Source organism: Branchiostoma lanceolatum, chromosome 6 (genome assembly GCF_035083965.1).
Source record: "Branchiostoma lanceolatum isolate klBraLanc5 chromosome 6, klBraLanc5.hap2, whole genome shotgun sequence".
Classification (NCBI taxonomy): domain Eukaryota; kingdom Metazoa; phylum Chordata; class Leptocardii; order Amphioxiformes; family Branchiostomatidae; genus Branchiostoma; species Branchiostoma lanceolatum.
The window spans coordinates 21,465,240-21,490,430 of record NC_089727.1 but is presented as its reverse complement, the minus strand read 5'-3'; the positions used below and the strand labels follow the sequence as shown (position 1 = coordinate 21,490,430).

General features: G+C 39.2%; 2 protein-coding genes and 1 long non-coding RNA gene across 3 annotated transcripts; 2 read left to right on the top strand and 1 right to left on the bottom strand.

The window, feature by feature from the left end:
• The first annotated feature begins 598 nt into the window (after nt 1–598).
• On the top strand, nt 599–2,007 carry LOC136437021 (uncharacterized). Its single transcript, XR_010756141.1, has 2 exons — nt 599–1,688; nt 1,722–2,007. It is a non-coding gene; the product is annotated as an uncharacterized lncRNA (long non-coding RNA).
• Nucleotides 2,008–3,315: 1,308 nt separating this feature from the next.
• LOC136437019 (phosphatidylserine decarboxylase proenzyme, mitochondrial-like) lies at nt 3,316–16,606 on the top strand. Its single transcript, XM_066431444.1, has 6 exons — nt 3,316–3,518; nt 8,854–9,090; nt 10,057–10,197; nt 10,576–10,729; nt 11,413–11,573; nt 12,124–16,606. The coding sequence occupies exons 1-6, from the start codon at nt 3,465–3,467 to the stop codon at nt 12,430–12,432; spliced, it is 1,056 nt and encodes a 351-aa protein (XP_066287541.1). The 5' UTR covers nt 3,316–3,464; the 3' UTR covers nt 12,433–16,606.
• Nucleotides 16,607–17,165: 559 nt separating this feature from the next.
• Nucleotides 17,166–25,123, bottom strand: LOC136437020 (cathepsin O-like). The gene is made up of 11 exons (XM_066431445.1): nt 24,911–25,123; nt 23,764–23,866; nt 23,127–23,269; nt 22,704–22,717; nt 22,483–22,561; nt 21,249–21,329; nt 20,656–20,729; nt 19,959–20,000; nt 19,317–19,486; nt 18,021–18,113; nt 17,166–17,295 (listed from the first exon to the last, which is right to left on the bottom strand). Exons 1-11 carry the CDS (start codon nt 25,094–25,096, stop codon nt 17,261–17,263), a joined length of 1,020 nt encoding a protein of 339 aa, XP_066287542.1. The 5' UTR covers nt 25,097–25,123; the 3' UTR covers nt 17,166–17,260.
• Nucleotides 25,124–25,191: the final 68 nt, after the last annotated feature.

Here is a 25,191-nt window from a genome sequence, read left to right as displayed (position 1 = left end):
TATCAAACTTTTGAAATGATAAAGGATTTACTATGGAATAGCAGTTATCTTTTGATGATAAATATGCAAAAATCTAAACCTAGATTATGTCACGTAAAGTAAAGTAAGTACTAAATTCATATCTTAGACACAAAACTAAGAGCAATTTAGACCAAAGAATTAATAATTTTGATTGTTCATTAGAGAGATATATTGCATATGTACTACCATGACTTATGATTTTGTAGAAAAGCCATATCGACCAATTAAGTAGTGAAAGTTGTATGATGATGTTGATGTGTATTTCTGTCCAGTTGAAAGTTTTGAAAGTCCCCCTCCCCAAAACAAAACAAAGGTAGTGTACTTCGAACACTTCATTGTTGCACCAGTCATCGCTTTTCTTCCTATTCTAGTTCTGCTACGTTCCTTAGATTGCTCTCACACAGCAAACATACCTCCAAACGTTGCAACAAAATAGCAAGGAAACTGCAATGAGCAACTACCCACAAAGGAGAGATTTTTCTCTAATTTGTCAGTGTTTTTGGTGTAAAACATTGTGCCCAGAAATTGTTCATATAGCGGTATGCCTAAACACCTCACCTGACCTCATCCGACCTCACCCGACCTCATCCGAGTCTAAAATGCAGTGTATACGGGGTAGGGACATTATTTGACATTCTGGATACGTTGAATATGCAATTATGAATGCAAAACAAGCAGCAAACTCTAAGTATTTACCAGTTTTTATAAGTTACTCCGCTCGTTTCCAAGATAGAAGATATTCTGGCCGCCATATTGGATCATGCCACTGTTGGGGTCTACATGGGGAAGTTCTTCATACCTTTTTTATTCATTTTTGTCCAACAGAACGATAAGACGGTGGGTACTAATTAAATTTTCATCACAAACCACTCATAGTAACTGTACACAATGACTGTACACAGTATCTGTACACAATAACTGTACACAAAGTGTTTTTCAGCCTCGAATACACGCACGTAGTGTGTATTCATTGCGCCGGCTGTCTTGACCTCCCGTTACCTATAGAAACTGGTAAATACTTCAAGTTTGCTGCTTGTTTTGCATTTATAATTGCATATTTAATGTATCCAGAACGTCAAATAATGTCCCTGCCCCGTATGCACTGCATTTTAGACTCGGATGAGGTCGGGTGAGGTCGGATGAGGTCGGGTGAGGTGTTTAGGCATACCCTTCATATAGTCCCTTAAAAATTTGATTCACTTAGTACTGACTTGTACTAGCTTCTTCTGGATAAAATTTATGAAGGGCAAAATCAGTGTACAAAAATGTATTTTCTTTTGTTTTCTTTAGTGGTGGGTACCAGTACATGCATAGTACCGGTATGAAACAAATATTTCTTTCTAGACCGGTTCGAAAAAGAAACGATGAGAATCAGTAGACAGTTTTGGACCAGTTAGAGCGTAGGTTCATTTTATGGTTGCTCTTTAAATTGTCAGCACTACTGTGCCCTGAAAATAATTGTATCATTCCAATATTACACAATTTGAACATGGTTTGTATCACTCAAAGAGTATACAAGTTACTACTATAATTAAGTTCAGGTCCGGACCAGGAATTTTCTGTACAGGTACCCTCCCTTGGTTTTCACAATAGATGTACCAATGCAAGATGATAACAGATATAGCAGTAGTAGAAACCTAATAGAAAAAGTGTCATGAACTTAAAAGGCTTGAATAGAAAAAGTGTCATGAACTTAAAAGGCTTAAATAGAAAAAAAAGTGTCATAGAATTATAAGGCTATAAGCACGTAAATAAAAGCAACAAAGAGATGCAACATAGCAATAAAACAACATCGAAATATTATAGCAGAGGTCTATTTTCATGTAACATTAGAAGATAGAATGCTTGTCTGTATATATTTGTTGGTGTGTTGATCAAGCTTAAAAACTTCAACTGGATATGTTGCGAAGTTTACCCTATTTTTGGCTGAGATTTGTGATTTGATGTGATCTGTTGCAGTACATGAAATAAACAGCAGGAACTATTGTTTTGTGTTGTCACTTACATGTAATGTTAGGTCTTGTTACCTCCGTGAAAAATAGAGGTATTGTTTTTTGGTGTTCTGTGTGTGTGTGTGTGTGTGTATGTGTGTGTGTGTGTGTGTGTGTGTGTGTTACTGCACATTTTTGGTCAACAAACATGTACAAATATCTTGCTCTGCGCAAAATTGTTGACATGCACACACGCAATAGTTAAGATGCAGCCGTATACATGTAGCTTGGTTGTTACTGCCTTAAACTTTAAGTTAGTAGAAAGTAAAAAATTCACCTAAAAGAATATTTTCCCTCGTCTGGTAGAAAACTTTGGGTACTGTCTTGTGGAACGTACATTTGTATTGCCCAAAGGTGCAGGCATGTAAAACAATACTTTGGAAAGAATGCTGTGTTTCCGTTTACCCGAGCGACACTTAAGCCTTTTTGGTGGTAGACAGTTGATCCGGAAAATAAATTTTTGTGCTGAAATTTGAAACAGAGTCTCTGTATTTCACTCTGTTAACAGATTAACACCTTGGCTTTGAACAGTTGATGTATAGTAAACATTGTACTTCTATGTTCAGTTCATCAAAATATACTTGTGCTCGTAATCAAGATGTGTATTAATCTATAAAGTAACTAACTAATTCACTCTGATAAAACATAGTCTTTAAAACAGGCGACTTTTCTCAAACTGGTTTTAGAAATGTCAATGAACGGCCCTCAGAGAGGTCTGGTAGAGACTATGACTGTGGCTGTACATAGTCAGTAAACATCTCCATTTCTCCTCACATCTGCTTTGAGGCATTACTGACCTACATTTTTCACTTTCCCATGGAATGAATGGAATGGCCCGAGGGTAAGGACCGGGATAAAAGTGTCAAGGGGGACAACATCTTTTAAACAATTAAGCAAACGGGGTCTTCATAACATAATGATTCTTTCAAATATTCTAATGTCGAAAACACAATATAGAGATGGTTTGAAATTCATTAATAAGCTTACCGCGGACACAAAACTAGTTCGCATTAACAAAGCAAATCCTTCAAAATAAACTTTCCCCCCAACGCTGATTGGTTTGTAAATGGTACCGTCTAGTGGGGTGATTACCCCATGACCACATAGACGGTATCAAATACGCCTAATAATTACAATCAAAAGGTCTTTAAAATATCAGACATTTTACAAATCAAACTTATTTGATAATTTTAGATCTATACTGACTGTTGGTGACAAGAGAATTGTTTCCATTTTTATTTTGAAGTGCAGAAATTATAGTCTGTAAAATTTTTGGCGGTTAGGGGATCTTGGCCCCTCTCTCTTGAATGGGGCGTGGAATTTTCCGGAGCGTAAAGCGTGGGGGCCGGCCGGCGTGTCAAGGGAAGGAAGGCGCTGTTCTTAGCCCCCTTAAGACGTCTTAAAGGAATTCCATGATTCTTGGAGCGATCTATGAGGAGGGAATAAGGAGCAATGAGCGTGGAAATATCTCTGGTGGCTGAGTTGTCGTTCTGGCGGCGGCTGCAGGTGCGTTTACAAGCGGGACGTCTGCGGCTAGGTTACCGGCTCTTGGGCTGAGTCACCCCGCTGACGATGAGCTCCAAGCAGATGTGTAGTTGACATTTTTTTTTTAATTCAAAATATTAGAATGATGATATTCAAATATTCCCAATGGTCATTTGAGGCACAATTTAAAAGGCGTTTTAACTCTGAATATTAAAGATTTACACAAAAAGGGAGTGACCCATCTGTGTTGAAATTGGCAACCAACAGACATTTTTGTGGAATGGTCCAGCTACCATGGTACCAGTACTAAAATTAGGGTTTGTTGTCTTTGGGCCATCTTCTTATCTATGATGTTGTTCACACCCCTTTTTGTTGTGGTATTGATTTATTCAATTGTTATTGCCGTTTCTATTTGTTTTTCACGCCATTGCTAGTAGAAAATAGCTCATAGTCATTAATTTATTTTATGACACATACTTTTTCTTCAAATGAATTTGTTACAACCCGCTTATTTATTCATTTGGTGTTGAAGTCAGATTTTAAGTGATTTGCTTACAATCACTGTTTCTTACAGCAGAGGAATGGTATATACAGTTGTACAGATTATACAAAAGGCGGCTGTCATGTTTGCATATTCAGCTGTTTTTTGAAAGAATGAAGGATTGTCATTTTCCAGGGATGGTCCATGTGATATTAAAGGGGGGTGCCTGGGTGGAGTGGATACATCTTTTTTTTTTTTAGAACACAAAAACTAGCAATGATAAGTCAGATTTCAGTCTGAGAACTTAGGCAATAAGAAACAAATTAAAAAATCCTTTCAGAAAGATTGGTGAAACGGCTCTCCAGACCAGGACCATTTTAGCAGAAATTCTAAAGCCAAATAAATAAATCAAATCTCCTCTTATAGAGCATGAGGGGGCAGCACCCTTCTTCCCACTTTAGAAAAACTCCTGCACCTGTATATTATTTATAGCCATTCAGCGTAACAGAGCTAAGAGTAACATCGGTGTCATGTACTAATTTATATGGCACAACTAGTCACACCTATCTGCTCTGAGCCACGCCTACTACGTGTATGCAGTACTGTAAATGCAGAATTATGTTCCCGATGGTTTTATGTTTGCGGTTTTCGCAGTGAACTTTCAGCGCGAACTTAAAACCACCGCGAAACTTTTGCCCGTCTATGACTGTACATGCATAGTGCTACAATTGTTTCAAACACAAACTTTAAACCACCGCCAACACTCCATTTCTTCCCTACCGCAAAATGAAAAGCTCATGAACTTAAAATTAGTTAAATACGTTCACAGTACTTAGTTTAACCTTTATTGTGCAGCGTTTCAGCTTCAGAGATTGGAGGGGTTAAAAACAGCAGCTACCTGTTTGGGGGGACGTGGCACTTTCTAGAATGTTGGCTGTTTTTCCTGAGGCGGTTTTTAACATTTAACAAACTGTGTTGTGTGTGTGCCTACAGAGCGGCATAAAATTGTCTGACAGTCACACTACCCCCAAGGCATTGCATGTACTGTACATCATTAAAGAATGCTGTGAAGTATGTAGTGTAATTATAATACAGTACAAAGAAAGCAGTTATGGGCTATGTCTTCCAAGAAGCTAGTGTGTCATGAGTCGTAGCTTTAAGAGAGTGCCTGAAGGAATCCATCTAGTAAAATAATTATTGTTAAAATGTCTGGGGGGACAGTCCCTAAACGTTGTTCCTAATACTACTATAATAATTACAGAACTAGTACTTACTTATATGATATTATGGAAAACTCTAAATTGAGGCACAGTTGTGCTTAAGTGCCAACACAATTATAAAAGCAGTAACCCTAGCTAACGTAAGGTGACCAGTTAACGTCCAATTTATTCAAAACGTATTTATCTTAAAACCGCGCGGACAGAGCCGAATTTCAAACCCATGGGCAGAAATATCAGCTCTTCTAAAAAGAAAATGCATGGTCTGTAAGTTTTTCTCCACCTGTTTAACGCCGTGCGAGCATGTATTTATACTGATGAGGTATATAGTGAAGAATTGTGCTAGGGTAACCCATTATTGTCCACTTCTAGCGCTATGCTTCAAGAACATAGACCAGAAAAAAATGCACAGTAACTGTCCAAAGTAGCAGACAAATGATGGTAAAATCACTATGTCTGTCCGGCCACTTGCTTAACGCGATGGAAAAAAAACAGTGTTTATCTGTAAATTTCCCCCACATGCACGGCACGTGGCGTTCACGTGGTAAACGCATGGCCATTATGTTTTGCTGTGCAAAAATTAAAGAGATGGCTAAGGATCATACTGATGATGTTCTTTATTGCTCATGAGAACAGGCTTTGGCATAATACACCGCGACATGTGGACATGAGCCAAACCGGATGTAAATAGGTTCTGCACGTAAATAGGTCATGTTACGTTAGCATGTTTTTGAATGGCCATCAATCAAAAAGCTTCCTTTAAGTTACTTGTTGTTTATACAAAACCTTATAATTTCTTGCCTTTGAAAAGTTTTGAAAAACACAGCTGAGCTAACTAATATATTTGATTCCCCTTTAACATTTGGGGATTTTTCCATGCTTTGCCCTATATATTATACAGGTAAAGCCATAATCTCTTGTGTATTGATCTGTTTACTGTTCAGTGATGGATTGAATGATTGTGAAATTCTAAAGTGGTAGAGCTGATATTTTTCCTCTCCCAACATCCTGGTTCAATAACTGCTTTGTGTAACGTAGATGCTACCAATTCTATCAAAGGGGTGGGTAGCTTTTTTTCCTGGTCTATACATGTACGTAGAAGCACGCAATATATTGTGGATGGTGACATATTTCAGATTTGGAATTCCGGCCTATTGCCTAAGCTCTCAAGACTCGCATGCTAGTAGAATGGGAAATGCAACTTTTGATATGTTCATTTAAGCCTCCTGTTCATTAGCCTCTCTAATGTCAGCAAGGGAGCTGTGTAGCCAAGGGAGTTGTGTAGTCGGCTACACAACTCCCTTGCTGGCATTAGAGACCCCCCCCCCCCCCCCCCTAATATATATGCCACCGTTGTAGGAAGCCTGCACAGGAGGCTAATGTTCATAATGAATTATATTCTTTGCTAAAAAAAATTGTATTTTTGAAAATTCAAGATCTCGGATCCAAGATGGGGGTAGCTTAAAGGAGCATTCCACAGTCTAGAAGCGGGTATTATTATCTTCGCCGAGTATTAGTACTCGGGGAAGATTATGTTTTCGGTTGAAAAATCTGTTGGGTGGGTCTGTATGTATGTCTGGAACATAACTCAAGAAAACTTCAATGAATCTTTATGATTTTTGGTAGGTGTGTAGTGGCTGTGCAGAGGAAGGTCAAGTTCGAAAATGGTTCACCTTGCGTTTTTCAACAGTACTGCAGCGGACTTTGAATTTTTTGTGTTTGTATGTAGGCAAAAAAAAGTGACGGAAACGTTGATGGATCTTCATGATTTTTTGCAGGTGTGTAGATGTTGTAGAAACGGAGGTCAAGTTCAAAAATGGTTCCCCTGGCATTTTCCGTCGGTACTGCAGCGGGCTTTGTGTGTATGTGTATTTGTATGTCGCCAACATAACTCGAGAAACTGTCGATGGTCCTGCATGATACTTAGTGGGTGGGTAAGGTTTACAGAAAGGAAGGTCAAGTTGGATAATGGGCCTTCTAGCGGGTATCTAAAGTATTGCAGCGGAGCTTCAAAGTTTGGGGTGAAATTTTCTGGAGGCGCCAGGTAGATGATTTTTTTATAGTGGATGGGTCTTGGGGCAGGGAACAAGTGGTGTAAGTTTGGGCCTCTTGACGACTTGTTTTGAGCTGCAGTGGGCCTTTATGTATGAAACTTTGGAGGAGGATAACTCATGCAGGGTTTGGTGTATCTTTATTGCTTTTGGTACGCAGGTACCTTAGGTGATGATTAACATAATGAAATGTATAGTATGCAAATTGGGACTTCATTTACATAATTAAAGAGAGTAATGTATAATCGCATTGAAAGCTGTTACTCGACCTCAATTCAGGGACACTTGGAGGATTGCCTGGCTTAGGATTTAGGTCACCCAGCTGTGTGCCAGCTGTGCGCCCTTCATTTGGTAATAACTCAAGAAGGGGTCAATGGATCATCATGATTTTTGGTTTGTTAATAGCTTAAGTTATAATTTGATTTAGATAGATGGTAATTATGCATATGGGAGCCAATATGCATAATTGATGAGGAAAAACCATAATTCCATAGTGATCAATGGCAGGAATTCGATACTTGTAGCATCTGAAAGTTCATTAAACTTGTTACATATATCAGCACACTCTACACATATACTAGTCCTGTACCACCAAATGATTTTTAACACTATCTAGACTGGACTCATTCCCCCCCCCCCCCCCCCAGCATAACTTCCAAATGGTATGGTGCATGATCAAATTTGCAGCGGGTGATAAGCATGTAAATATTAATCACTCTCCATAATAAGCCTTGATTATTTGGCGAAGATAAAGTGTTCGTGGAACTCTAGTTTTCTGATAAATTATGTTTTTTTGGATAAAAATGCACCCTTAAAGTACATTTAGCTGAATAACCTCAAAATAGCACTGGGTAGTTTCCAAGTGTATACAATTTATGTCATGTGGCACCTGGTATTCAATGATGTAACATTTCTCACGTGTAGTGGACGTGTGAGGCCTTCACTTATGATAACATGGACTTTGGAACTAGGTCTTAAAATAGCATCATAATCAGCTGGCATTTAAATTCAAATATTTGCCTGTCAAATCGTTTGAATCTCGAATGGTTGTTCTATTTAGGTTATGCTTAAAGGGGTGACCAGGATAGAAAATATACTTAAATTCACAACAATCTTGTATAAAACAATATGATTCCAATGTTATATACAATTTCTACCTTCGTAAAAATTGAAGGTATTTTCAAACATGTTTTCGTCTGTGTTTGTATTTCTGGATATTTATATTTGTAGTTGGCATAACTCATAATTAAGACCTTCTGGATGGATTGACATTTTACGCTACATGTACACGTATTCAGTAGTGTTATATGCATTGGGCACTTCTTGAAAAGGTGATCGTTAATTTTAGGCCCCCTGGTGTGTAACCTTGGGACTGCAGCAAAACTACAGTAACTGGTTTTTGCATCTCATGATGTTTGGGAGATACTATGGTTACAATTTTTTGGTTGTTAGCTCTTATGCATGGGAACAAGTGACATAAGTTTTGTCCCCCTAGCAGCTCGTTTTTGTTAAATCGTTCCCAAGAAGAGAACTCAAGATAAGAATGACAGATTTTTTTAATGTATTGGAGGCAAATTTAAACATGTTATTTTTTTTTCCCCCTTCAGGTCTACTTCTACTTCTTCCTGCCGTGGCGCGAGCTGTCTCGTCTTTGGGGAGCGATCCAGAGCCTCGTTCTTCCCACCTGGCTGCGCGGCCCGGTCGTACGCCTCTACTGCTGGATCTTCGGCGCGAATCTCAAAGAAGCCATCATCTCGGACCCTTCACAGTACACATGTATACAGGACTTCTTCACAAGAAGACTCAAGCCAAACGCAAGACCCTTAGACCCCGTCCATAGAATAGTAAGTACAATTTTGTGTTTTCTTATTAGAAGAAGGAAGAAAGAATCCGGTAGCCTTAAAGGCACACTATGTAAGATTTTGGAGCAAAAATTGAAATTATTCTTGCGAATAGATCTTAGTGTGAATGACAGGTACTGACATGTACAACCCCTTTACAGCATATTTTCTTCATTATTTCCTCTATTTTTGGTGTAAATGTGAACTGTGCAAAAACAAAACCTCCCGGACACCACCTCAACAGTACAAAACAACAACATCCCAGTGCACTGGAGGACCCCTATGGTGGTCTAGTCACACAGTCTGGAAACATCTTCATAGTTGTAGCTGAACGGTGGGTCAGCTATAAATTGGAATCTGTAAGACACTTCCATGCCCAGGGCAAAAGATACAATAAAAGGAGGTTCTGCTGCAGTACCAAGAATTTCTGCCTGGGGGCCAAAATTCTGAGTTCACCTTCATCTCCCAAAACATGCCCACATACTGTAAATGCATTTAAATTCGTGTGGTTTTTATTTCGCGGCAATTCGCGCTATGGCCAGAATGGAGTGTTTGTGGTGGTTTTGAGTTAGCGGCAGCGCTATAGTAACATACTACTACATTGTATTGGACAAAAATGTTAGCGGTGTTTTGAAGTTCGCGTGAAAACAGTCGCTGCAAACATTTCTGCATTAACTATCATCACAATCCATCCATAGGTTCTTATTAAGTTGACTCTACTGGATTAGCTTAGCTTATTACTTTCGTCTACCATGCTGTATATATTTCACTGTATACATGTATGTCACTTACATGTTAGTTAGGTTTATGATAAATGACCTGTATCTAGCCCCTGGGGGCACGAACATACAATAAAGGTCTTCATTCATTCATTCATTCATTCATTAAGTATTGCTCCAGAAACACAAACAAATACATGTACACATACAATATGTGACGATCTGATGAGATGCCATTTTCTCCCTACAGGTGAGCCCTGCGGATGGGACAGTGGTGCATTTCGGCCGCGTGACCAACAGCCAACTGGAGCAGGTCAAGGGCGTGACCTACTCGCTCGAGAGGTTCCTGGGCCGCAGTAACAACAACTGGGGATTGGCGAAAGGTTATGAGGTCAGAGGTCAACCAAAATTTCCAAATCAAATTGTTTAGGCCCACTCTGTATCTAGTATAAAAAGCCCCTCCCCCCCAGAAGAAAAAGAAATGACTAATAGTACTATAATAGTTAAAGGAATAGGAAAAGTAACAAATTAACAGTGAACTGTGGCTTATTGTCCTGTCCTAAGGACCTCAACCCCTCTTGTAGCGTGCATGTAGGGTGAGTGACACAGCCAGGATCAAACTCACGGCTTCTAGTTTCAGAGGCAGGGCCACTAACTACTTCACTACACATGCTACCTACAACTAGATATAGCAGAGGCTAGTGATAGTATCAGAAACATGGCTGGCAGTCTAAAATGTTTTCCCTTTTTTGATATTTTTTGTCCACAGGAGGAAGTTGGAATAGACGACTACCAGAACATGATCCTGGAGCACCCTGATGTCAACAGCTTGTTCCACATCACCATCTACCTCGCACCGGGCGACTACCACCGCTTTCACTCACCCGCAGACTGGGAGGTCCTGCACAGGAGGCACTTCCCAGGTCAGGGGGCTTAACTCTTAACCTTTGACACTTCTCAGGTCAGGGGGCATAACTCTTAACCTTTGACACTTCCCAGGTCAGGGGGCATAACTTTTAACCTTTGACACTTTCCAGGTCAGGCGGCATAACTCTTAACCTTTGACAATTTCTAGATCAGGGTTAGTTAACCTTTGGCACTTCCAATGTCAAGGGTCAAGGGTTAAACTTTCATTGACACTTCCCAGGTTAGGCGGCATGACAGTTAACCTTTGCCGCTTTCCGGGTCATGGGGCATGTCAGTTAACCCTTGACACTTTCCAGGTCAGGGGGCATGTCAGTGAACCTTTGACACTTGCCAAGTCAGGGGGCATGTCATTTAACCTTTGACGCTTGCCACCTTTGCTTGTAGGATTGTCCGCATGGGGGGTCCTGACAATGCTTTACGCTGAATTCAGAAGAACACCCTCTGTATTACACTAGAATTATGGAAGGCGATTACACTAAATTTGGTGTCCTTCCTACTAATTACATGACTAAGACGGCTTTCCCTACGAATTACGGGAAATAAAAATAGGCTGCCTACGCCTCATGGAAAAGAGCATGCAGGCCCTCATGTTGTTGTCCGCTCCACAATATTAGTGATTAAGCTTAGTAACTGTGACTGAACCCTTCTATAGTCTGTAAAGTATGTTCCTCTGTCGCAGGTGCCCTAGTGACTGTCAACCCCTGGATCCTCAACTGTGTGAATAACGTCTTCAACCTGAACGAGCGTGTCGTCCTGTCCGGTCGCTGGTCCGAGGGCTTCTTCTCCATGAGCCCGGTCGGCGCCACCAACGTCGGCTCCGTCAAGATCTATTTTGACACGGTGAGCTGGCTTTACTTTGTACTGTTAGTCAAGTTATGTGGTCAGGATTGTGCTTAGGAGTTATATTTGACTATAAATCTAAAACTGGTCAGACTGCTTCCAACATACCACCATACATGTAGTTGGCTTAGTGGTCGGGAGCCATGTTCAGCTATGTGTAATGGGGTGTTAGCAAAACCCTTGCACTTTAGGTCTGACATATTTTTGGGTCTGTTTTCGGTTTGTTTGTTTCTTTGTTTGTCTTGGTGCCTTGGTCAAAGTTTGGTCTATACTACTAGCTCATGAGTTGTAACTGGAGATTGGCAGGATGGTTAAGGTTGAGCAGGGCTGCATCCAAGATTCTTCCGCAGACTAGCAGTATAAGGGAACGTTGTCACTCAGGCAAAAACCAGGAACCCGCGAAAGTGGAGTAATGTGTGAAATAGACATGGTTATGATATATTCTGTCGATTAAGAAATTAATAAAATTATTACAAAAACTCCAAATATTTCACAACGATTTTTGATGAATGTTGATTTTGTAAAACTTTGTTTTTCATAATCCCTCCAGGCCCTGTACACAAACAACCCTGCGGAAAACCATGTCAACGGTGACTTCTTCGATCACATCTTCCTGGACCACTTGGGGAGGGGGGTGGAACTGCACAAGGGGGACCAGTACGGCGAATTCAACATCGGTTCAACCATCGTCCTCGTTTTCGAGGCCCCGAAAAGTTTCGTGTTCAACGTGCACCACGGGCAAAAGATCCGGGTCGGTCAGAGCGTCGGGTGCTTCAACCCGCGGCACAAGTGCGGCGTTGAGACCGAAAAGGGTACTCAGGGGTCCTCCAGAGCTGCCCTCAACGCTTACACATTCTGAAGGGTCAAGAGGGGGTTTAATGAATCTGGCAATCAATGATTTGTGTACACTAACACTTCAAGTGGACCAACAAAACCCCAAGAAATGTTTTGCAAAAATGATTTCATACATTCTATTGGACGGTCATTTCATTTTTTTTTAACTCTAAAAGTATAACGTTACATCACAAGGGTTTCAAACTTTGAATCCAGATTCCCCCCCTTCTGAGCCTCAAGTGCTCATTTTTCAATGGTTATTTGTTGATTTCTGTATCTTCCTTTTTTTTCAAATCTATAGGTGGTGTTTTGTTCATGTGTTGGTGTATCGATTTATCATGCGCTCTATACGGAGCAATGAGGGAATCAATATTTATGGTTGAATGAACCAAATTAGGAAACTTTTTTTTTTCCATCAGCTCCAAAACATTGAAAACACTCCTCATTTTATACTGGTTCTTGTTTTTAAAGGGATGTTTCAGAAATTTATTTGTGGTATCAAATGGCTTAAGGCTAGACTTTGTGTCCTAGGCAAAGGCACTTTAAAAAATGTTAATTTTCCTAGGTGTAAAGCACAGGTGTAAAAATGAGTACCTGACTTCAGTTGGGGAAGTAAAAGGTGGTGGAAGAAGATGGGCTCGGACTAACCCTTCGGAAAAATGATCATTTTGTAAATTCAAGAAATTTTGTTGGTATCTTAGATGTGCAATGTTTATGATTCTCTTTATTATGACACAAGTGCCATCGATATCTAGAAAGAATGCCGTATTTCTAGTTCAACTTTGTAGAGTTAGCAGAGTATATATTCAACTTATCTTTGACTTGGTGACTCAAAGGGAAGACTCAGGAAAACTGAGGTTAAATGGTGTATGTTTTTAATGTGAGAGAATATCTAGTTATATTTTGTAGTTTATGTTGTTTGTTGACACCTAACATGGTGGGGCAAAGTGTCAAAATACTTTAGAAGGATTCTTGGACAAACATGTGTCAAAAAGTGTCAAAATGTATTTGCCAACATGCTTGCATTTTGTGTAGTCTGAGAACCTTGAGATAGAATTATTTTGGCCGGGTAAATAGTTGCGTAGATAATTATGTTGCTAATAGTGCCGCTAAATGTTTGTAGACACCTGGAATGGTGGTGGAAAGACAGTGTCTTTATAACAGTTCTTGAACAAAGGCACAAAAAATTACTGTCAAAGAGTCGTATACGTCCAACTGGGACATTTGCCAACTTGCTTGAATTTTTTGTTCTCTTTGTTTCCCGAAATAGAATATTTTTGGTCTAATATACTAACGTTAAGAATTATGTTCCTGATTGAGCCGTTATTAAGCTGAAAGCTGTTACAAATCAGGGGGTATTGAGTGTTTTTGTTTGTTTTGTGTTTCTTCTCGGGTTGCCAACATGCTTGAATTCTGTGTAGTCTGAGAACCTTGAAATAGAATTATTTTGGCCGGGTGATCAGTTGTGTAGAGAATTGTGTTGCTAATCGAGCCGCTAAATGTTTATAGATACTTCATATGGTTGTGGAAAGTGTCAAAATAACTTTATAGCAATTCTTGAACAAAGGAACATAAAATTACTGTCATAGAGCCGTATATGTCCAACTGCGATATTTGCCAACTTGCTTGAATTTTATGTTCTTTAGTTTCACGAAATAGAATAATTTTTGCCTAATATACTAAGTAAACATAAAGAATTTTGTCCCCCTAATTGAGCCGTTATTAAGCTGAAAGCAGGGTATTAAGCTGAAAGCAGTTACAAATCGGAGTATTGAGTGTTTTTGTTTGTTTTTTGTTTCTTTTCGGGTCCAATGGTAGACTACTGGTACTAAGTCTTGCATGTAATGTTATTGTGCATTATAGTTTCAGAAACGTAAAAGTTTCTGTTGCCAAAAATATTGTTTTTTGATAACTGTTGATGCATACAATTGTACTCGCACAAATATCATACAATGCTGTGTGTTAAGGCAATCGTTTGGAGAAAAAAAAACGTAGGAACTCTGTTTTGGGATTGGGCCTAGGAAAATTAATGTTGTGTTTCTGAAATTCATCAAATTGTAAAATTGCATCTCAACACTGGTATTCCTAACATCATATTGCAATTATCCAATTTGAATTTCGTTACATCACTCAAATTCAAACTAAAATTGTATGTCTCTTGCCAGTGGTCGACCAAAAATAGGCTGGTTTTTGCTTGGATTGGTTAACTAGGAACACAATTTTTTTTTTCTAGGCATGGGAAGTCTGTACATTGTATGTAAGACAGCTGTTTTGAGCAACTTGAAGACCTATGCAATATCTTATAATAAAGTGTGAACTTTGTTTATTGAAAGTGTAAAGTTGCCAAATATAATATCATCAAAACAACCTAGGCTGCCAAATCGACCAATTGAAAACGGAGGTACAAGAACATTCCATTTGTTTTGTGGGGGTGAACATTTTTCTAGATTTCAACTTTTTTATAAAAAACTAACCTTGCCATCAGTTCAAGTTCGAGTTACTCTTTCATCTTTAGATGTATGTTCAGGTTTATAATTGTTTAACCTTCAGCGGGCTAAGGTAGCCATTTGGCACCCACTTGTTATGGTAATGGGGTTAGGTAGCAGGGAGAAGGTTACATTAAGAGGTCATTTATTGTATTGGTGTGTTTGGAAAATTTCACCACAAGTTAATGCTGTTGCAAAATGTTATCAATACATATTGTATCATAATTATAGCAAAATTTGTTATTAGTTTCAGGATCCAGGGTGAAGGCTAATACTTCAGATTACTTCAGATTTGTGGCTGTCTCACTGGACCTCACCATATTGTTCCAAATGGCGAAAGACAGTCACAAAGTGGTGCAAACTGGCACAAATTTGTTGCCTGAAATTGTAAAGAAAAAATTCAAATTTGAAGAATTTTGCAATTAGCAGAACAGTGCAAATGGGCACAAATATGGCCCGATCACGGTAAACCTCTCTTGATTAACTTGATTATTGTATCTTGGCTTTTAACTCAGTGGTAACACTGTGATTTCCAATAAAGATAATTTGTGACTGATTTGGAGCCGAGACTGAGAAATTCAGTGTCAGTGACATTTTGGTCACAGTGATTTTGTTTGTAGAGGTCACGTCAATGTGAATGCGAAAATTGGTAAAAATTCACAAAATCGGCACAATTTTCAAGGCAAGCACATTTCGTGCAGTCCAGTGAGGCACACGCCATATATAGGCCATACCACTGGTACTTTCATACTGTTCTCATACAATATCCTGTAGCAGTGTTCATTTCTCCCTCAAAATGAAGAAATGAAAAGTAAATCCATACAGATGCAAAATATTTGATACTGTTTCATTGGATTAATGCCACTAAATGCTAAATTCTCAGTTGGTTGAACTGCTAATTGTAATGGAAAGTCAAGATCGGTCTAAGGAAGTTTGTAAAATGATAAGACAACTCACAGTTCCGAGAAAGTTTAAGGTCCCTCAGAATTCTTCGTCTAGACGTGTTTCCATGCAGAGGCATGTTACATACATTGTAGCACTCACGGCCAATAACATCAAAAGTACATTTCATGTACATGTACAATGCATTGAGCGTAAGCTGGTTGTTCGCCTATAGGCCGGTATCCATCATATTCCAGCTTCGCTTTGCTCCAACAATCGCTTCAGGAAGAATAGTCTTGCCCCCTTGTCCCGAAGACATCGTTTGGTCATTTCACCATTATTTTAGGAATCAAATATTTGGCACCTCAGAATGCCTGTTTGAACCCTGTTACAATCACAATATTAGCCATTCTGGTCTTTCCCTATAATTAGGCGTAAAATTTTAATTCAAATGCCAACCGTCTTCTATTCTGCGTAGAAGACACCAGAGAAGCGAACCATAACTGGAATACAGTGGATACCAGGCTAGGGCTCACCCCATGTGCAATGGCCAAAAACCTACCAGTTCCCAACACCTGCACTGGATTATGTTGTGTTATACTAATTATGCTTGTAATGTGATATATATTCATTGTATATCATACATGTGACCAAATACAATATAATTCAGTGCCTTTACGGGGGCTTATGGACCAAAAGTGTGAATATAGTGTAACAGTAAACAATATTATTTCACTTTCAACTTCTTATCACAAAATCCTGTTAACTTAAGTTTTGGAACTGGATCCATACATTGTAATCAGATATGAAATAAACAAGGTGGTTGTGGAATTTCTGAATGGTTTGTCTTCTTTATTGATATTGTTGCTTGCAGTTAAATTAAAGGAAATAACAACTTAAGACTAAATATAAAAATCACACATTTAATATTATAGAATTTTTCTTCCATTTAGTACATGATTAAAGTTAATGGTTAGCAATATACATGTAGTACATGTAATTCCCAAGGCCTGCTACTCTCCTTTCTAATAGTAGTCCATAAACTGCTATGAATTTAGTAAATTATTGTCATATTATAGAGATATTGTTAACAGTACGGGAGATATGGTTAACAGTACGGGAGCAAAAAGTTGCTTTGTTTTAACTTACAAATACTTTGAAAATATACACTCTTTTCATTTTCTGTTATACAAAAATGTATACTTAACTTATACTGTAATACATAGACAAGAATAGAGTAACTTGTTCATGATTATATTGATTGCTATACTGTAGATTTGGAAATGTTTGGGGTTGTTTTATTTTTGCAGTGACGAAATTATGACATCACAAATATGCATTTTAAATGCATTACTACAGTACTACAGAATTGATTCAACCTCAAACCTAAATCATTGTGATAGACTCCTTTCCCCTCCTATTGCAAAATTAGGTCTCTTCTAAGATAAATGAAATTACAGTAAATTTGAATTCTTCCTCCTCTCCTCACACAGACACAGTTGACACCTGATTGGCAACACCTGAAAAATGAAATTAAGTATTTTAATCAACTAAAAAGGTAACAAATTTTTGCAGGCAACTACAAGATATTCTTCCTATTGTCTAGCCTTATATATACTACTGTTCAGTTCATTCCTACTCAAACACATAATATATACATGTTGACCAGCCCCTCAAGCTCTGTCCTGTCACTTGCTACATTATGTAACTAAACACCACAGGGTGTCTGCTTCTTTACCCGTAACCATGGTGACAGCTGTCTGGTTCAGGTCATCGACCTTATTTGTTTGAAACAGAAGAAGAGACAGCTGTCTGGTTCAGGTCATTGACCTTATGTGTTTGAAACAGAAGAAGAAATGGAGCAAAAACAATATTTGCCTTCCATGATAGAAGTAATACTAAAAAAGAGATGCGATTTTTTTTATCATTACATTTTAGAAAACATGGCGAAACTTGAGATGAAAATCATTTGGGAACAAAATCAAGGTAATATCAAAACAAGTTTTCCGCAAAACTAAAAACTTTTAACAGTAGCAATCATATTACATACATCCCATGTCCATGACAATTATATCTAATCTGTAGGATAGATTTTTTTCTAAATGAAAGTTGTTAGTAACACAAAAAAAGTTCCATAACATTTATACACAAATTTTACAAAAGCTTAAACCTAGCTAGCTTTATAGATATTCACAATGATTTACAAACCACATTCAATTACATAGTAGAAATATATCAAACTCACCACACAGGTTGCTGCCTATTCTGATGTGCAGATATCCATCAAGCCCCCAGCCTGAACCCCAGGAGTTTCTCACTATGAAGTAAGGGACATCCCCTGAAATGGACATGCTGCAATGAGGACCCCTAGTGAATCAATCATAAACTGCAGCCACACTATTCTGGTGTAGTGACTACAGCTTGTAGGAGCTCTACTTTTCATGTGGTGCGACAGTCAACACCAATCATGTTGTAACATTTACCTGCGTGGAGCAGCTATCGACTGAAACAATGGTATGATACCCATCAAATCAATGCTTTTGTAAGCAATGAGAAAAATAACTGTGACGGTGACACTATCTTGACGTTGTAGCAAAGGGTGAAAATAGCCATATGACACCCTCTCTTGCTTTTGCAGCGGGCATGATAAGAAGATAACACTATGATACCCACCATTGATGTCGCAGCTAATAATAAGAACTGCATTGTGATACCCACCCTTGATATTGCAGCCAATTATAAGAACTGCATTGTGATACCCACCCTTGATGCTGTAACCCATGATATAATTATATACTGTAATTCTTGATTTGTTAACTGTAACTGAATTTTAGCTGATTTAACGGTCACTAGTCAACAGCTAAAATTTCATCATCGCTAATATTTGATCACTAATATTTGAGACAGTTATGTTTGTTCCCACATATAAAATTAAGTGCCGTGACCTACTCCATTTCCCCCCAACCGCTATATTTTCCTACCACCATATTAATTCAAGTGATTTACAGTTACTGTAGAAACAGCAGTGTGATACCCACCCTTGATGTTATAGCCTGTGATAAGAACAACAGTGTGATACCCACCCTTGATGTTGTAGCCTGTGACAAGAACAACAGTGTGATACCCACCCTTGATGTTGCAGCCTGTGATAAGAACAACAGTGTGATACCCACCCTTGATGTTGCAGCCTGTGATAAGAACAACAGTGTGATACCCACCCTTGATGTTGCAGCCTGTGATAAGAACAACAGTGTGATACCCACCCTTGATGTTGTAGCCTGTGACAAGAACAACAGTGTGATACCCACCCTTGATGTTGCAGCCTGTGATAAGAACAACAGTGTGACACCCACCCTTGATGCTGTAGCCAATGGTAAGAACTGCAGTGTGCTGTCTACCCTTGATGTTGTAGCCCATGACAGAAACAGCGTTGTGATACCCACCCTTGATGTTGTAGCCGATGATAAGAACAACAGCATGATACCCACCCTTGATGTTGTAGCCCATGATAATTATATAAAAACAACAGTGTGATACCCACCCTTGATGTTGTAGCCCACTATCTGCACGGCGTGGTTGTTGTAGTCGTGTGAACAGTGGTGTTGGATGATGCCGCCCAGGTAGTCCTGCCAGCTCGTGGCGTCCACGATGATCGCCAGCGTACCGTGGTTGTGCAACAGGCGCACCATCTCGTCCTCGTGGTTCTCGTATCTACAATGTCAACAGAAATATTTCTCCACTACGCCAAATAGCAGTTACTCTGAAGCAACTGGATATGATTTTGGAAATGGTCAGACATTTCAAGTAGCATCCACTACTTTTTGTCACTGACACTGAACAAGATTAGTTGGATAGCAGGTTTTTAACCACAAACTATATTTTGAATTAATTGATATACAAATGCAGTGAAGACATATAGCCCAATAGAAAAAAAAATAGATAAATTCAAGACATTAGGTTAATGTAAAAGAGATAATCATAGCTCTTGTTGTCTTAATACAACTCCATTAGTATTTCTCCATTAGTTGCTTATCTTTACATAAAGCTACTATGACACCATCATAACAAGCAATACAAAATTTCACCCCCTCAAACTATAAACACCCTCTTGCAGAACTGTGAGAAATTACACCCCCGGTCCTTAAAACTGGGGCAGACGTAGACAGTTTGAGGTGCTCCTTACCCTCTGCAGGTATAGTTAGTGAGGTGGACACTGTCCGTGGTGCTGGAATAGAACACAACAAAACAAAATGACTCAAATATTCAAATCTGGGAACTTTAAAAGTCACCATTAAAATTCCCAATCTCTTGACTGCCAGGGGCTGATTGTGCAAAGAGAGCTTGTGGTCAAACACCTCTAAGTCCAGGAAGATTAGCGATCACTGATTGATTTTCTATATTACATCTCACAGGATGACAATAATGAGGTTCATGTTTAGCTCTCTAATGAGCATGCATGTATATCCGAATCTCCAAGCAGATCTCCACGGTGCCAAAATTGCACAAGCTAACTAGAGAAGCTCCAGTCAGCCAGAGAAGTTGTCAGGCACCGTCGGGATTTGCCTCAAATCAGACAGGGAGGAGCGTTTCGGTTCAATGATGGTGTCGCTGCCCCTCCTCGTTGTCATATCAACAGCGATAAAAACTCCTTCTGCCAGTTGGATACGGTCTTTGCAAACGTTGGGTCTGCTTGGAGACTAGTATATCCCAGTGTGTTGTCCTTGTTAGCACATAGTATATTACATGTATGCAAAAATCAACAGGATAGAATATCCCTTGAATTCTCCTGATTTAGAGGTTTTGGCTATCACCTTCTTAAGGGGCCTGACCAGTAGAAGGGCTGCTAGAAATATAATTAAAACAGTCTGGATGAAACTTACTTGGAGAAGAATTTGCACTCTCCGTCTTTCCCCGTGTAGGGATAGTCCTTCTTGGGAACAAGGTTGGCAGTCGTCTGAAAAAAAGAAATGGAAATAAAGTGAAATTAGGACCATGACCATGCAGGGGTTCTTCATTCAGTGTGCTCCAGTGGGCGTTACAAGGAAAGGGCTCTAAAACAGACTCAAGTACTGTAAATGCATTTCAGTTTGCATGGTTTTATTTCGCGCTAGGGGGAAAATTGTTTGCGATGATTTTAAGTTTGCGGCAGTGCTATAGTCACACACTGCTACAGTATTGGACAACCATAAAACCACCATGAACATTTCTGCATTTACAGTAGACTGCAGACTCCGAGATAAATTTACCACTGCTCATGATTGAAAAAAATAGCCTATGTTGTTCAAGTTGTTATGCAAATGTGCTAAATACATGTAGTGCTACGAGATGTCACTACAGTAACGGTAACCATAAAGATTGCAGCATTTTTTTATTTCCATATTTTGGGCCCTAATATTGCTATCATAATGGTTGCCTTTAATAATTTTAGCCTCTTTTCAGGCAAGACTGAACAAAGGAAGTTCGAGAAGCAAACCTGGTTCATCCATGCGAGTGCGTTACAGGTGTCACCTCCTCTACAGCCATGACTTCCCCTGGTACGGTCACAGTCCAACACCTGTAGTAGGAGGGGATCGCATGGTACAATTACAACATGCATGTACATTATAACAAGGCAATCAGGGATAGCAGGCTTCACCCCCTCATCCATACTGCTTTGCATTAACCTTACAAACCTCACAGAGAAAAATACCAGAGCACTGGTATTTAAAGATGAAATGTATACATGTATGGCAATTCTGTTTTTACATTGGGAATCAGGGATATACATACAGACAGACAGACAGACACAAAACCTAAAAACAACACTTCATATTGATATTATCATTGACAAGCAATTGAAAGACTAGAAACGGTAACATTTGCAAGCTAATACATATTATATATAAATGATAACCTAGCCTTAAACAAACTACAGACTTATTCTTAAACAAAAAAGTGTATAATGTCCCTGATCAAACCAAGGTGGTTAAAATTTTAACCTCCTTGCTCAAACACAACATGGTAACCAGCTCCTCTAGCTCTGTCCTGCCACTTTTGCATTATGTAATCAACTTAACCTAATAACCAGTAACCATGGTGACAGCCGTCTGGTCCAGGTCACTGACCTCATTTGTTTGGAGAAGAGGAAGTAGAGAAAGAAATAGAGCAAAAACAATGTTCCCTTCTATGATTTTTTTCTTTGCGTGTTTGTTTACAGGTTAAAGGCACCCAGAGCATTTTATGAGGCTTGAAATATTCTAGTTGCTGTAATCTTTATGAAATTGACATTTAATGCCACTGTTTACCACATTTGCATGCGGATTTCTTATCGAAAGTGCTCAAAAGCGGCACAAAAATAAGCTACATGGTGATCTTTTAGTTTCACGCGCCTAGCGTAAATATATAGCGGACTGATACCAATTAGCCCCGCCCACCTCAGTCAAAACGTAGAAATGCAAAATTAAACATAAAAATGCAAATATTTGACGGATATGCAGTCACTCTCCCACTAATTGTGGTGGACAGTCGACAGGATCAGTCTATTGGGGCTTGGATTTCTATCAGTTTTCTCCACAAAACGACATCATATCTTTGCTCCTTTATGTCGATATGTAATGGTATAGTGTTATTGAAACTTACTATGTGTAGGAATGACTAGATATTGGAGTTTTTTTATTCAAGTTTCAAGACTCATAAAATGCTCTGGATGCCTTTAGAAATAATCAGACCTGCTGTACGCTGTACTCTTCCAGCGGGTGCCCCTCGATGGACCACTGACTCTCGATGGTCTCCACGATACTGAAGGCCCTGAAAACACAACAGCATTCTTTCTGACTTCACTGGTGAAAGCTGAAAACTCTTCATAAAAATTTACAAAAAATCTTTGACTCTACAAAAGAATGTGAAAACCTTATGAATTAGAAAACGAGAAACAAACTAACAAACTCACCAACACCCTCCACACTATTCCATGTACAACAGAAGTCCCAGTCAGGAAAAGTTCATACATGTAGAAAAGAAGAAAAAAACTATATCAAGTCGACATCGAAACTGAGAATTTTTCTACCTGATTGTTATGTTTGGGACTAAAATACAAATTTCAAAGAGCAAGTCTGTGTGTAGCAATCACAAGCCTCCATTCTTATTGGTTACACAGCTAGAATGTTACAATTCGATTAATGACTGAGAAAGCTGCCCATTAATGATCTGCCAATATCGCTTCACTCACTCGGTGGTTTATCAGTAGTATCAGTAGTAGTATACAAATGTACGTCACTGGCCTGAGTTGTTAAATTGTCACCATATACACCTCGGAACAGGTCAGTAGCACTAAATCATTAAGAACCAAGTTAATGATTTGAAAGTGCCTTACGCTGCCCTGGTCCCTAATGGCGGTGACTGTCTTGTTGCTGCGCCAGTCCCAGATCACAGGAACGTCGCTCAGAGCCTTAAAGTAGCCTGTGACATTACTGGTGTGAAAACGTCCACCTGTATTTATCAAGGAGAGGTGTTTTTCTGTGGAAAAATTGAGATAGAAAATTGATATTTTGAAAACAAACCTTTATTTTCAAACCCAACAATGAAAATATCATATTACCTAGCTAAAGGCAATTTTGTTATTGAAATTATAGTTATGTACTAGATCAAAGAAAGGGGTGCAATGCATAAAATGAGCCGTACAAAGATGAAACTTGAATAATCCTCTTATTCTTTATGTTATATAAACCCTTATTTTCACCCCAGAGTCTGGGGTGAAAATAAGGGTTTATATAACATAAAGAATAAGAGGATTAGGGCCCAGACTATTTGCAAATAAATTTTTTTTTTCGCCGTTGCTCCAATTTTTTCCTGAAAAAATTCGAGAAGCAAGAAATAGAATTGGTGTGGCCTTATGAATTGATTCGCATAGGTTTTACCAAGTATGAACCAGGTCTTAGTAGACACTACAAACACCTGTACCACATGCATGGCGAACAGTAATCCATCCCTTCAGCCCAGTCTATACTTACCGCGGAACTCTGTTGGCGTGAGGTCGGAGAACTGGTTCACCCCGTACAGAGCGGAGTCGTCCGTCCTGTCGTGGTTCAGCTGCTGATGGCGTAACACGCTCTCCTGCAACATGTGACAAGGTCGCAGAACACAGTATTAATGGACGACCCGTCCCCAAAAGTAGTTTGGGTATGATGTAATACATCACATCGCTTGAAAAGGCCGTAGTTTTTTTTTCTGTGCACGTTAGCGAGACGGAAACTGTGGTGAATGGTAGAGGAATATGTCAGTTTTTAGTGTAAACGAGTTGGATTACAATGATTGTTCGATCGGCTTGAATTGCAGTATGATGACCAGTCAGCTGGGGGTCATATCAAAGCGGCTTTTAATGGACGACCCCTGTCCCCAAAAGTAGTTCCGGTATGATGTAATACATCACATCGCTTGAAAAGGCCGTAGTTATTTTTCTGTGCACGTTAGCGAGGCGGAAACTGTGGTGAATGGTAGAGGAATATGTCAGTTTTGAGTGTGAACGAGTTGGATTGAACATGATTGTTCGATCGGCTTGTTTTCGCACCTGAATACTGTGCATCAGCTGCAGTGTGATGACCAGTCCACTGGGTGTCATATCAAAGCGGCTTTTAATTTAAAAGAGAACGAGCTGGCAAATTAAAGCTCATTTTCACATATTTTGTAGATTGAACCCTGAAGACAACCATATTAAAATCTTGCACCTTGATTGTGCACCCTACTATAAATTTTCAAGCGTCGAAGCTTCTCACTTTGGGGTCCTTAACCATGTAAATCCCTATAGGAGAATACTGTGGTCTGCAACCACAAGTAACTCAGTATGCGTAATTAAATACACCGAAAGTGCATATATAAGGTGTCATTATTTTACTGTGGAGAGGTCATGACAAATATGCCCTGTATAGTTAGTCTCAACATTACAACAACAATTGTTGTTGTTAACAACATAAAGAATAGACTGTGGCAGTCACTGAACAGAAGCATATAGTTTTCTCAAAGTGTGTGTGTAACTGAGTGTTCTTAAAACTACAGATTTTTCTTTAAAGTACAAGTCTAGGGATGTAGGATACATTTTCAGAATACAGTATCTTATAACTATAAACCTTGTTCTGAACTGTGTACAATTTGCATACCAACCTTAAAGATGTAATATCTCCTCCAATACTCCTCCTTGCTCTGATATTTCTTCCCAAATTTCACCACGAAGTCTTCAAAAAGCTGTCTGCCGTCTGACGTGGTTGCCAGGGCAACCAGCGACAGGAGAGAGACAGAAAGAAGGAAAACTTTGTCAGTCTGCCACTTCCGGGTTGGGAACGCCGCCATCTTGGATTATACCATGTCATTAGACGGGGGGTTTCTAATCAATCATCGAGACAAGAACTCCAAGCAGATGTTGGAGAGAAATGTCGCAACTTTCT